The sequence below is a fragment of the Phoca vitulina genome, unplaced genomic scaffold (assembly GCF_004348235.1).
Source record: "Phoca vitulina isolate PV1807 unplaced genomic scaffold, GSC_HSeal_1.0 scaffold49, whole genome shotgun sequence".
NCBI classification, from domain to species: domain Eukaryota; kingdom Metazoa; phylum Chordata; class Mammalia; order Carnivora; family Phocidae; genus Phoca; species Phoca vitulina.
This window is the reverse complement of record NW_022589752.1, coordinates 3,365,911-3,380,001: the sequence shown is the minus strand read 5'-3', so window position 1 is coordinate 3,380,001 and position 14,091 is coordinate 3,365,911. Positions and strand designations below refer to the sequence as shown.

At 34.8% G+C, this 14,091-nt stretch overlaps 2 protein-coding genes across 7 annotated transcripts in view; one reads left to right on the top strand and one right to left on the bottom strand.

The window, feature by feature from the left end:
* Positions 1 to 8,327, top strand: part of KRAS (KRAS proto-oncogene, GTPase) — a 38,649-nt gene extending 30,322 nt beyond the window's left edge. For both annotated transcript variants that reach the window (XM_032432665.1, XM_032432664.1), the window contains exon 5: positions 3,892 to 8,327. In XM_032432665.1, coding sequence (XP_032288556.1) covers positions 3,892 to 4,008 — 117 coding nt within the window. In that variant the 3' untranslated portion in view covers positions 4,009 to 8,327. The remainder of the gene's footprint in view (positions 1 to 3,891) is intronic.
* On the bottom strand, positions 7,019 to 14,054 carry ETFRF1 (electron transfer flavoprotein regulatory factor 1). Of its 5 annotated transcripts, none has more exons than XM_032432671.1 (4): positions 13,944 to 14,039; positions 13,641 to 13,800; positions 9,590 to 9,677; positions 7,019 to 9,508 (listed from the first exon to the last, which is right to left on the bottom strand). In XM_032432671.1, the coding sequence occupies exons 3-4, from the start codon at positions 9,638 to 9,640 to the stop codon at positions 9,287 to 9,289; spliced, it is 273 nt and encodes a 90-aa protein (XP_032288562.1). In that variant the 5' UTR covers positions 9,641 to 9,677; positions 13,641 to 13,800; positions 13,944 to 14,039; the 3' UTR covers positions 7,019 to 9,286. The 5 variants fall into 5 exon arrangements, with proteins under 5 accessions (XP_032288562.1, XP_032288560.1, XP_032288557.1 ...); XM_032432669.1 differs by having other exon boundaries at positions 13,883 to 13,964; XM_032432666.1 differs by lacking the exon at positions 13,641 to 13,800 and having other exon boundaries at positions 13,948 to 14,054.
* Positions 14,055 to 14,091: the final 37 nt, after the last annotated feature.

Sequence of the window (14,091 nt, the reverse complement as noted above, 5' to 3'; positions counted from 1 at the left end):
CTCCAAGAATCTTTCTTTATAGCCTTAGAGTAGGCATAATGCCCTTCCTGTGTATTCCCAATATACTGTTCTTAACTGTTACATGCTTGCCATGTTAAATTGAAATAAGCTCTTTTATGTTTGATTCCTATACAGTAGAATCTTAGCCAGAACCATGTATTTTCAATCTTTCCGTGATGATGGCCTAACAAGGTTCCTGGCACATAGTAGCTGCCCATTTGGATTTACTGAGTGGAATTTGTTTCCTTTTTTTTTTTTTTTAGATTTATTTATTTATTTTAGAGAGCATGTGCATGCGCTTGGGCGTGCACGCAGTGGGGGAGAGGGAGAGAGAGACTCTACGCTGACATGGAGCCTGACACAGGGCTCCATCTCACGACCCTGAGATCATGACCTGAGCCCAAATCAAGAGTTGGACTCTTAACCGACTGAGCCACCCAGGTGCCCCAGTTTTCCTTTCTAAACCAATTACCAAATTTGGTCTTGCTCAGAAAAGATTTCACTCAGTAGTTTTTATTATGTGGATTTAAGGTCTGAAGTAATTAGTGTATCTCCCAAAAGCATAAAATGTACATCTGAATAGACTCAGTCCCAAAAGATAGATGCTATACTAATCTGCTAACCTCAGAAGAAATAAAGCATGACTGGCGTTAATTTTTATTGAAATTTATGAACTCTTAATATTTTTTGAGTATCATTGTATAGAACAATATCTTAATTTAGAAGTTCTGATAAAATTTAACATTGCAATGTAATAGAGAAGTTAAACTTTTTAAATAACAGTAGCCATGACCAGATTTAGGTGGTGGGTTTTTTATTTTCTCCTCCTATTGTCTTACTAGAGGTGATTTTTAAAGTCCAATAAAGTAAGTTTTACAGTTTAACTTTTATTTAAAACAAAGGTGGAAGCACATCATTTTCTGATTTCTTATTTGTGACTATGTAGTGTGAATGTCAATTGGTGGGCATGATGAATTAAATCCTTGTTTCTTCAGTGGGCATGGAAAGCATTTAAATAAAATGTACTTGGTAATACTTAAAGTTTTAAATAAAAATAGTTTTATAAAATTATATTGACAGTAATAAATATATACAAATTAGTTTTTCTTAGTCCTAAAATGGTTGGGTTTGAGCAAAATTACTGGGATAATATTTTTGTCTTTTATATATGTATATGAAAATGACTAATTCCCATATGGAAAAAAGGAATTCAGTGCCCTTTTTCTACTAATTATAACCTATCCCTAATCTTTGAAATTATTTAATTTTAATACGTTACATAGAAAAAGAGTTCAATATTAAGAAAGAATGCAATATTAACCTAAAGTATTTGTCAGAATCTTTGAAGAAGGTAATGTTAACAATTCTGTTTTCATTGTCTCCTAAATACTTGTGTCGTTTTCACCTTAGAATGTGTCTTCTCTATATCCACATCACGGTTTTTCATTTTATCTGCTTCACCATTTTAGTATCGTTGACATTTTTCTTCATTATAAAAGCAGTTGAAGTGGAGTAGACTACATAAGCTTGTGTGTGTGATGAAAGGGAATTTGTGAAGGGTGGGGGAGTTGGACTAGATCCTCTTTTAAGATTCCATACCATTCTAAGGATTTATGATTATAAATTAGTTGGGTTGGTGAGCTGTAAAATAATTCTTTATTATATCATTGGAAGTTTTTGCTTCTTATGTGTTAAAAGTGTTAGCATGAAGGTTTATATAATTAAGCCTTGATTGTATTGCTGAAAAATTATATTTTATCACTTTTCCTCTCCTTTGGGTAAAGAAAAAGCATATGTGTGTCAGTAATGAATGATATCAGAAAGTGGAGAACATCAGTTGAGTGTAGTTTGGGTGTTTTATTGGGGACTTTTTTCACTAGACTTCACACAAAAACTGGTTTTTATCCAGAACTATTTATTTATTTATTTACATATTAAAAGATTTAATTTATTTTTTTCAAGATTTATTTATTTTAGAGAGAGAGAATGGGGAGAAGGGGCAGTGGGAGAGAGAGAAATCCTCAAGCAGACTCCCTGCTGAGAGGAGAACTCGATGTGGGACTCGATCCCAGGACCCTGAGATCATGGCCTGAGCCGAAATCGAGTTGGATGCTTAACCGACTGAGCCACCCAGGTGCCCCTTAGAGAGAGAGAGAGAGGGGGGGAGCGGGGGGTGCGGGGGAAGGGCAGAGGCAGAGGAAGAGAGAGAATCTCAAGCATACTCTGCGCTCAGGGCAGAGCCCATGGTGGGGCTTGATCTTGCGACCCCCACATCATGACCTGAACCAGAATCAAGAGTCTGTTGCTTAACCAACTGAGCCACCCAGGCACCCCTACAACTCTTTATTTAAACCTGAGCAAGCCTGTCATTCCTGCTCTGTGTTTCTTTAAAAATAGTGATAATATTTTTCTGATTTTTAGATCTGTTGTGAAAATTAGTTAAATGTAACTTGAATGAAAATGCCCTGAATTAATTTTATTATTTTGAAATATTAATTGTAAAAGATCTTAGTAGTGTAGTAAAGGAGAAATCATATCACTGTTAAGTTTTTAAATTTTAAATTATGTTCAAGATAATATAACTTAATGAGTGCATTTATATGAATATTCAACAGAAGTGGTTAAGATGAGTAAAAACCCAATTTTCGTTGTTCTTAAAGTAGCTTGATTTATACAACTTTATTTGCTGGGTATTTGTTCTTAGGACTCCCTCTAGTGTCTCTGTTTGAAAGCATCATTAGGTTAACAGGCTTAAAAATAATTACTATTTCCGTTGAACAGATTTTAAAATACATAGAGGATCATACTTTTTGAATTTTTTTTTTTCTTCATTTTTTATTTTGCTGTTATATTTAACTTGCTTTTTAATGGGGTCATGAAGGAATTGACTTCTGTAGTCTTGTATAATTTCAGTATTGCAGGGTTAAAATCTGTTCTGCTACCACTTTCAGAGTCCCATTTTCTACCTTATGAATTATTAGGATAAAAATTATTCTGACTTGAAATCACTTTCAGCCATTACTTACTTATACACCTTGCTTTGATCAGGAATAGATGTATCAAAATGACCAAATGAAAATTTCTTTGAAGATACAGCAATTTGGCTTATTATGGCAAACTTTTGAATACATAATGTATTAAACAGAAACTAAAACAATAATAAATAAAAGAGAGTCTACTCCAGATTGGTAACTACACCACCATTTAAATGATTTAGCTCATTTCTCTACAAATCTGAAGTATTACATTTTTCGAACTATTGTGTCTAATCTTTGGAATCAACTTTAAGTTTCTATATGTTAAGTATTGAATTGAAACTATGCCTTAATATATATTATTTGAAAGCTGAAAGGATATTTGAATATTTACTTCCTGGGGATTATTTAAATCTAATGGATTTAAGTAAGTATTGAACCCAGAGCTCAAATATTGTTACTGAATATTTATGAAAATAATATATACTTGCATGGCTTATATCTAATATCTAGAAACTCCAGGATAATTAAATGTAAATGGATATTCACACACAGAAAAACACACACAAGTGCATTTGGATTTTGGTGACAAAGTATGCCAATATGGAAAAATGAGTAGCAAAGTTAAGTTCTGGGAAAAAGTTATTTGTTCAGTTTATGTAAGATTGTGTACATTGATTTTCTTTGCCTTTTGTGAAAGTTAGTGTTCCTATTTATGATATTGATGAAATATTCATGAAGAAGACATTATAAGAATAAAAGTCTGATACATATATTCAGTTGCCTAAAGAAAAATGTAAAGTGTCCTTACTCTTTATCAGTATTAGTGTTTCCAGTAGTTATATATCCTTTCTGTTATCTGTATACCTCAATCCATTATATATACTCACATTTTAATATTTGTTATGTGTTTCAGGGTGTTGACGATGCCTTCTATACATTAGTTCGAGAAATTCGAAAACATAAAGAAAAGATGAGCAAAGATGGTAAAAAGAAGAAAAAGAAGTCAAAGACAAAGTGTATAATTATGTAAATACAATTTGTACTTTTTTCTTAAGGCATACTTAAGTAAAAGTGGTAATTTTTGTATATTACACTAAATTATTAGCATTTGTTTTAGCATTACCTAATTTTCTGCTCCATCCGAACTGTTAAGCTTTTATCTTGAATGCTTATTTTAAAATGACAGTGGAAACTTTTTTTCCTCTAAGTGCCAGTATTCCCTGAGTTTTGGTTTTTGAACTAGCAATGCCTGTGAAAAAGAAACTGAATACCTGAGATTTCGGTCTCGGGGTTTTTGGTGCATGCAGTTGATTACTTCCTATTTTTCTTAACCAATTGTGAACTTTGATGTGAAACAAATTAATGAAGCTTTCGAATCATCCCTATTCTGTGTTTTATCTAGTCACATACATGGATTAATTACTAATTATAACTTCAGTTGAGATTTCATGATTGGTTTTACTGAAACATTGAGGGAACATGAATTTATGGGCTTCTTGTAGATTCATCTTGTAGGTATAATGTCCTATAGTTTCAGTCACCCTTAATGAATGTAAAGTTACACTGTTCACAAGGTTTTCTCCATCTTTCACTGCTATTTGTCATAGTCACGCTCCCAAAAATATTATATTTTTTCTATAAAAAGGGAAAAAATGGAAAAAAATACAAGGCAATGGGAAATATTAAAAGGCATTTACTTTCCATATTAGATAAATTCCTATAATACTCTGAATAGCTTTTCCTGTAAAGGCAATGTAATGAGGATTATAGCAACCATTTTGGGGCTATATTTACATGCTACTAAATTTTTGTATTAATTGAAAAAATTTTAACATGTATAAAAAATTCCCATAGGAATTAAATACAGTCTCCCTGTGTCAGATTGCTCTTTCTTAGCATAACTTTAAATCTTTTCTTGATCTTTGGTCTTAGAAAATAGTTTTAATTCTGGTAATGACGTTAAAGATTATTTGGGCCAGTTAGCTTTAGTAGATGTTTAAGACCAAGGTTGCAAGGCCAGGCCTTGTGTAAACCTTTGAGCTTCATTAAGAGTTTCATAGTATGGACTGGCATCCCTGTGGTCTCCCTGTTGTCATGAATTGGGTGGTCAGAAGTGGGGACGAGGAGAGTTTGGATAAGATGCATCCTCACTATGTGGTGGTCCTGCTGACAGATCAGGAACATCACTTTTGTTAAAAAAAAACAAAACAAAAAAACCAATAGAACTTTTTAAAAACATTATTTCAATTAAGATTTTGGGGTAGGGGGTGGCAAGACTTTAATTTTTTTTTTTTTTTAAAACAATGAAGTGAAAAAGTTTCAAAATCTTTAGTATTGGCTAGTTCTCAACACTGGCTAAAGTAACATTTCATACACACTTTGCAAGTGTGGTCCATATTTAAGAATGTCTAATGCTTAAATAATAAATTAATAACAATGATTCTTTCAGTGCATTGAAAATGTATTTTTAAATATCTGAAGTGAGATGGTGTGTTGAGGTGAAAATATCACTGGACCAGGAGGAAGGTGACTTAGATTCTAGTTACATGTCTTTTACAATTTCAGTTTTGGGCAAATCACTTACTGTCCATTTCTTCATGTTAAAAGGAGTCATCTCAGAGGCTTAGCTAGCATTACAACTATGTGATTTACATTCAGTTTACATAAGGATATACCTGTTTGTCAATCTCAGCACAGTCTGTAACTTTTTACCTGTGTTATCTTCAGTGCCCGTCTTAGACAAAGTTGTGCAAGAGGTGAAGTTTATTTTTGAGTATCTGTTCTCCAGTAGTAGTACTCCTCTCCCATAGTAGTGTCATCTTGCCTGCCTACCCTTCTACATGCCACATGACTTTCTTTTCTTCTAATTCCCCTAACCTCAAGATTTATTGCTGCTTTGGGTATCTCCATGAAGGCTTCCCATCAAGTCACATTGCTCAGGCTCAACTTAATCTGACAGATACTGTAGTAGGATCTGACCTAATAGCTAATTTTCAGGTGGTAGCTAGAGCAATTTAATTTTGATCCTTTGAACATCATCTCTTTGCTACCTGGTCGACTAGTGGCTAAGTAGGAAAAGTAGGATTTTTCATACCTGCTAAGAATAGACCCTATCCAGTAGAAGAATTTAATAAATTTATATTAATAAATACGGAAAGATTCCTTAGATAATCAAACTAGGACTAGACCTGGTAACAGTGATACATTCCATTATTTTAGTAAGTAAAATCTTCTTACAATGAAAAATACTTTAAAATTTAATTCATAAAGCTTACTTTTTAGCAGAATTCATTTATCCAGCAAATATTTGAGTGCCTATTGGATGCCAGGTACTGCACAAGGCAGTGGGGATCCTACAGTATCCCCAACAAGGGACATAATTCCTATCTTTAAGTAGTGCTGATATTTTAGAGTGGTCTGTAATCTTAGTGAGGCATTTGGCACATGACCCAGAAATAAGATAATGCATATTTTAGTTTTGCAAAGAAGGGATATGGTCTCTAAGGTTTCTTCCAGTTCTAAAATAATTGTTTCGCTCTGATTCCAATAAAGCTGTTTAATCAAGCTACTTTATGTAGATCACTTTACTTCATTATTTTAAGGGAGTAAACGTGACTGTATTTTTTATTTGGGATAATTATGTGACTTTATTGGGACAGTTGTAGTACACATTAAATCGTATGTCAGATGATAACATTAAAATTCCCAAGTGTGTAATATTCTAGTTGGTCTCTTTGTATCATAATTAAAATAGACTTAAATATTGAATTCAAAAATAGTTTTATTTATCTGGGTATGAATAAACAGATGCCTGAACTAATTCACAGAAAAGGAAACTTCTGTGTAAAATTCAGTCCAATTTCTGAAATGCTATGCTAAACTACAGGTTTATGGAACATTATCTAGATAGGGTGTTAAGACTTTATATAGTACTTCCTCTTCTTTCTACACAAGAGAAAGAAATGGCCATACTTCAGGAATTGCAGTGCATAACTGAGGGATTTTTAGGACGCTTGAATTTTTTTATGTAGCTGGGCAACTTTTTTTAGGCAGTGGTAATCATCCTTTATTATGTGAATTTTGAATGGTTTGACAAAAGGTTTGTTTTTGTAGAGATTTTAAAAGGGGAGCGATAATCCTAGAAAGAAATATTATGTAATTATTACGGCCTTAAAGATAAAAATCCTTGGAGTTGAAAAAATTGCTAAATTACCTAGTCTTAGACATTAACATGTTTGTGGAAGAACATAGCAGAAGTATGTAGTATAATTTGAGTGAATATTACCAATTAGGAATTCTAGGCTCTATTTTAACTGAGTCACACTGCATAGGAATTTAGAACCTAACTTACAGGTTATCAAAATCTTTGCCACCATTGCACAATTTTGTCCTAATATATATAGAAGCTTTTGTGAGGCATGTTCGGTTGCAGTTTGCACAAGTTCATCTCATTTGTGTTCCAGTGATTTTTTTCTTCTAACCATTTTTTTTCAAAACAATAAATACACATTGTTTTTTTGGTAGGCAATAAAAACTGTCATTTCCATTGTCAAAAAGTAATTTCTTGATAACTGTATTAATGGTTTTTAAAAAACCATCAGTTACTTTAAAACTGAATTTATATTTAATAACTTCTGTATTAGTGTTGGGTAGCATGAAATCTGCATTGAGAAATTGAACAGCATACAACTGGTAGCTGTAAATTCCTTCAGAAAATGAAAATTATTTCTTCCTAAAGATATATTTACATCAGTTCTTGAAGAATAGTCATAACTAGATTAATAACTGTTTTAGTTTAATAGTTTTAAGTGCCTGTTTGGGATGATGATAGGCAATTTAGATGAATTTAGGAAAAAACAAAGTTCTAACTTACAGAAATGTCCATTACAGAGCGTCGCCCTCCCCATAGAGCTAAATGGGTTATGTAATGTTTTATCCAAAAGTTTCCAATTCCACTGTCTTGTGTTTTCATGTTGAAAATACTTTTGCATTTTTCCTTTGAGTGCCAATTTCTTACTAGTACTATTTCTTAATGTAACATGTTTACCTGGAATGTATTTTAACTATTTTTGTATAGTGTAAACTGAAACATGCACATTTTGTACATTGTGCTTTTTTTTGTGGGACATATGCAGTGTGATCCAGTTGTTTGCCATCATTTGGTTGCGCTGACCTAGGAATGTTGGTCATATCAAACATTAAATTTAAAAATGACCACTCTTTTAATTAAAATTAACTTTTAAATGTTTATAGGAGTATGTGCTGTGAAGTGATCTGAAATTTGTAATATTTTTGTCATGAACTGTACTGCTCCTAATTATTGTAATGTAATAAAAATAGTTATGGTGACTCTGGTAGTGTGTACTTCTTGAAATTTGAAACATTTGCCCCACAATTGATATGGAATAGTTTATAAGCCACAGACACTATTATTAGTGAATCTTTTGCAGCTTATATGTTAGATGTATTCTTTATTTGTGAAAGGTGCTGTGAACATTATGTAAAGGTTTAAGTGTTTGCTTAAAACCATGTTAGATTTAGGTCCATTTACTATGTTAACTCATTAAGAAGTAGATGCAAAACAGATCTGCCTTTATGATGAAAGAACAGAATAACATTATTTATTACTTTTTATCAGTAAAGGTAATTGATACACAACAGGTGACTTGTTTTAAGACCTAAAGGGAGTCAGCAGCAAAATTAATAATGGAAGATATTAAATAGGTATGTATATAATGCCAGTCACTGGCAGCCTACTTCAAGATCAGAAATAATCTTACTCCATACATATTATTTCTGTAACTGCACTTAAATCATTACCATGTGCTATTTGTTTTGTAGTGAACCTTGAATGTGTGCTGTTAATGTATCAGATAGGTTCAAAAATAAGGAAATAAGATGGTACTCCTTCAAAAGTTAAGGGAAATTAATGTGCAATAAATTATTTTGCTTAGTTACATGCATTAAATGGCATTCTCTTGTCAGTAAAATGGAGAAATGGGCTAAGAATAATTGGTAAAAACTTATTAAAATTATTTTAAGTACATTATATTTTCATTCAAAATTGGGTACTCATTAATTTTTAATTGGTAGTTGGCTATATTGCTGGTTTTGTATAAAAATTAAACATTAAGGATTGCTGATAAAGCTCTGTGAACAGAAGTTGAAACCTACTTTAGTTCATTAAGGCAGCTCAGGCATTTTTTACATGACTTGTAAATCTTGCCATTTTAAGTTAGTTACTTTTATCATATCTGGTATACATAAACAGCTGGCATTGAATTCCAGTCAAATTATAGTAATAGTGATCAGTTAGTTTTGTTGATATCTGAGTAATAGCGTTGTTTCATCGCTCTGTATTTCCTAAGGAAGTATAAGGCTTCTAGCTCTTTCATTACAAATTCGCCCCGTCCAATAAGCTCTTTGATCTTCTCTGGGTCCTTCACATCTTTGTTTTTAAGGAAAACACTCTTCAGACGCCTTTTAAAATAGTCTGCTCCTTTTGGATAGTCTCGCCCAAGATACAGCAGCTTAAAAAAGAAAGGTTACATATTTCTAAACAATCTGTATCTCAATAACATATGTATAAAACTGGCAACATAATTACTTACATTTTTATAAAGATTCAGTACTTCTCCTCTTAAAGAATTGGCCATTTTCATTTATTATGGAAAGTATCCACTTTTATACATAACATACCTAAAGAAAAATAAAAATTTTTGTAAATAACTGCATTGTAGTCCCAAAAAAGAATAAATGATTTTACACATTGGGAAAAAATGGTAATTTTTTTTTTTTCCATTCAATAAATATTTATTAAGCACTTATGTTCCAAGCACTGGGACATAGCTACGAAATGTCAGATAAGATACCTGCTCTCACAGAACTAACATTTCCTGTGGGAGACATAATAAGAGAATTATGAATTGTGTAAGTCCTATGAAGGGAAAGGGTAATGAGAGAGAAAATGATTTGTCAAAGATAGTTGTGTAGATGTACCTTCTTTTATACAGAGTGGAATGAATTAGATTTGAATCCCAGCTGCATAATGTTACACAGATTAAACTTTATGAGCTTCAGTTTCCTTACTGTCGAAAGGAAGACTGTCTGTCTACGTTGCTCTCAAGGCAACATTTTCTAGTAGCCCATATTAAAAAATATAACAAGAAAAATTAATACATTTTGTTCATATCCAAACAGATGTTTAAAGTGCTCAGAAATAACAGAGTAGCCTGGGAAGGGGAGCAAGGGACTGGAGAACAGGAAGGGATCAAAAGGCAGGAGGAAATCCTTGGGGATAATGGAGATGTTTATTATTGTGATTGTGGTGATAGTTTTATAGCTGTATGCGTATGTCAAATTAATCAGATCGATTTGCACTTTAAGTATAACTTACTATATGTCAATTATACCTCAGTAAAACTTTTTAAAAATTGGTGTAAATATGCTGGCAAAATGTTAAGAGGAAGGCTGGGAGATAGTGAGGTACACATGGAAATAGAGATCTAAACCACAAGGCTGCCAGTTAGTGGTCAGGATAGGTGGTTCAACCAGCCACCAGTCAAGTTGCATAAAACCGGGTATGCCTCTCTGGGGTGGGAGCCCTGGTTGTAAACACTTATTTTAAATTTTTAAAAAAATACACTTGGAAGACTCCTGCTGCCAGGATGGCAGCTAAATGAAGTCCTTTTCATTTCTTGCTGAAGTTCATAAATCTGATTCTCTGGCTTCTCTTTCTTAAGGGGGAAACATGAACAAACATTATTTCCATTTTAATTCTTACATAATTCCCCACTTTACTAGTAGTTTTTAAGCTAATTCACATAGCAAACATACAATGTAGCAGAACAATTCTTTCTTTTTGAACTTTCTTGAAATTTTCTGTTTTTCTCCGGATTGCTTTTTCTGCTTTTGTCTAGATTGCTTCTGAGCTTTCTTCCCAAGTCTGCTTTTTTTTTTTTTTTTCCATTTTTACAAGTGAAAGGACAAAAAAAGCTTTTTTAGAAGATTGCAGCTTAACAGACTGAGCCTCACTTAGGGATTATCTGAGTGCACCCTTTGTTGGGGAACCTCTGAAGTCAAAGTCATTCCTCCTGGACTGGCTGATCAGATTCCCCAGAGAAGAAACTTCCAATCTGCTGAGGATTTGCCTATTCAACCTGAAGAAATGGAAGAAGGATGGGGGCCTTGCATTCAGCATTATGTACACCAAATTTAATTTCTGTTTCCAGTGTGGTTCTCATGTACTTAGTATACGTGAGGACACCTCAGTGCAAATAATAATATTTAGTCAGAAATACATCTCCATGCTTCCGTGGAGTGAGAGGTGCAGTCCCTCTAGAGGTGTTTTTCCCAAATAGCTTTTACTTAATCTCTTTGATTTACTTCATTCTTCATTTCCAATTCCATTGGCCCTGTTCCAGTGCCTTTTGAGAATTATGCAGTATAAATTGGGCTTTTCTGGTGTGTTGAGTCACATTCATTCATCTGGTTTGCAGCTTACAAATTTTTACTGTTGTCATCTCTTTTCGCTTTCATTTTTTATTTTTATATCCCTTCACTGACGATCAGTGGAGTTTTGAAAGGAAATGAAATTAGAAGGGTACATTTAATCTACCATATTAACACCTAATTTCCATTTTAAAACTTTTTTTGTTGTTTGCTGAGAGCCAGTTTCTAGCGTGGTTTAATCTTATTGAAGAATGGCTCTTAAGAATCACATGCTTTAAAAATGATTCTAAATCTACACAGACATACTTTCAAGTTGCAAATTATAGCCTGTTTAATTTTCTGGCAAAGAACACAGCTTTATTTAACTCAGAATTTATAATTTGTAAAAGCTTAAATTGTCCTTTTAAGCTATTGTCTTTTTTACAAATCATACATAATAAAAGGATTTGTCCAGCAAAAAATGTAGCTGGTTTACTAGGGTAAAATTGTCCTGTTCTTTGATATGTTAATTTATAGAAGTTAAGGCAGTTTATTATTATTTTATGTTGACCTTCAGGCTTTATTAGCCATTGGGAGAAAGAGGTCTCCTTGGGTTCACCTGGTGAAGTTAAAGTGCAGCAGGGACCTGGGGCTGCTCCTTAACCCTACATGAAGTCATGCAGGTTACTGCTCTTTGTAAAGAGCCAAGCTATTAGGGACTAAGAGAAGCCCCCTATCATTCTGAGAATGTGTGTGGTGGGCAAGGGGAAGGAGGTACAATCCCCACTGATAGCTTTTTTCCAATGACTGCGGGCTGAGAGAGTTCAGACTTAACCAACTCCAGTCCTGGGTTAACTAAGAATTGTCATTTTACTGGTGGCCAAAGCTGTTGTTAATCAGTCTTCCTCATGAAGTTCAGATGGCAATAAAAGTTGAAGGAAAATGGGCAAAGAAAGGCAGTGCAATGTTACTGTTTATTGGTTTCTAATAGATTTTGACTTCAAACAGCTGAAACACATTTCCCCAAACTAGTTAACCCTAAAAAGCTTCACATAAAAAACTCTAACACCAGCTCCAAAGGATATGTCATCAGAGAGGTACGTGGCAGAAAATTTTTGCCCCCTAAGGCTGGCATTTGGCTTGGTCGAGGCATACCTAGGAGCCAGATTATAGAAGGGAGTTGAAAGGAGCTGGTATGTGTATGTTCAGAATGGGTGGATACTGTGCCAGTCTGAAGGCAAAGAGAGAACAGGAAATTGTCCTTACACTTAGGCGGCTTGCAAGGGAAGTACTAGAGAGCCAAACTCACTGGTATAATTTTTACAGCACAGTGTCCCTAGAACACAGTCTAGTATGTTCTCACACATCCCTAGCACTTCCTCCTCCCTAGGAGGGAGGCGGCGTAGAGTGAGAGCTTGAGCAAGTCCTCTCCCCTAGAAGCCTACCATTTTAAGGTAATTTGGGATTACCATTAACACCACTGTATGCCCATCAATCCTAATTGAGTTGACTGAGGTTTTATATCATAAACATCATTAGCTTGACTGAAACACTAAAACAAAAACTTCCATACCAGATGGCTTCAGAACTCTATATGAAGTCGACATTAAGATGTTTTTTATCTTGCTACCAGGGATTTGGGGATGGAGTGTCATAATTTACAATCTGGATTTCTATTACAATGGGAGTTAATAACACCTCAGCCCACAAGACTAGCTCAGTAATCCTTATTTACTAATATATTTAGTCAGTAAAGTTGGGAGAGAGCATTATACAATTAGAATTCAGAGATAAGAAATGCCAACGATTTTAAAGTATTCAATGTTTTGTCATGCTAAAACGGCCCTAAAAATCACAGAATTGAGCATTTGGAAGGAGCTTAATTTCTTAATCACTTAATTTCTTCTAGTTTTCCTGTTGGTCTAAGTTGCCAGTGTTTCTTTATGTGGGGAGGAGACTGAAATTCTAAAGGTTGTGCAACTGGCTAGCACCATTAGCCTGTGACCTTGGGCTTAATGAGTCTTGCTGGGCCTCAGCGACCTTCAACTGTAGGAAATCCTTTACCCAGGAATTGCTTCAAGTAATTTCCAGTTCTTGTTTAGAGCTGCTCTTGGGAAAACCGGCTTGCAAAACATAACTTGCACAGAAAGTAAGCTGAACCATGTGCAAAGAGGAGAATCCAAAGGTCATTAATTTCAAAATAACCAACCCTCTTGGAACCAATTTATTTACCCCTTTCTCTAAATTGCCAATTGAGCCCCGTCCCCACTCGGGCCTAAGCTGTGGTGGCCCAGGCAGCCCACCCGGGTGTCAGTCACTTCACTCAATCGCGTAGCCGGCGTCTCCCTTCCTTCTGGAAACGCCTCACAGAAAGACCGGCCCCAACACACTCCTAGGGAGGAAGAGAGACTGTCAACGTCAGAAGACGTTCAGAAACCCTATGCCACACCCGGTAGTCCCTGCCCAGACCATACTTCACCGCCTCCAGACCCCGGGATCTGGAAAACAATAAAACGTCCCGGCGGCTGCACTCACGCACTTTCCGGCATTCCACAGCCGTAAAGGCCTCCGACCGCTTCGACTCCGGGCTCTGTCAACGGCGAAGCAGGGCGGGTGTTGGTGTGAGGCAGCCAGTCAGAGAAGGGGGCGGGGCGCCCCACGGAAGGACCCCGGCGCGATTGCG

Coding starts and splice junctions, on each gene's coding strand:
- ETFRF1 (XM_032432666.1), bottom strand. CDS start 9,640: ATGAAAATGGCCAATTCTTTAAGAGGAGAAGTACTGAATCTTTATAAA. Junction 9,509..9,589: donor TACTGAATCTTTATAAAAAT/GTAAGTAATTAT, acceptor TTCTTTTTTAAG/CTGCTGTATCTTGGGCGAGA.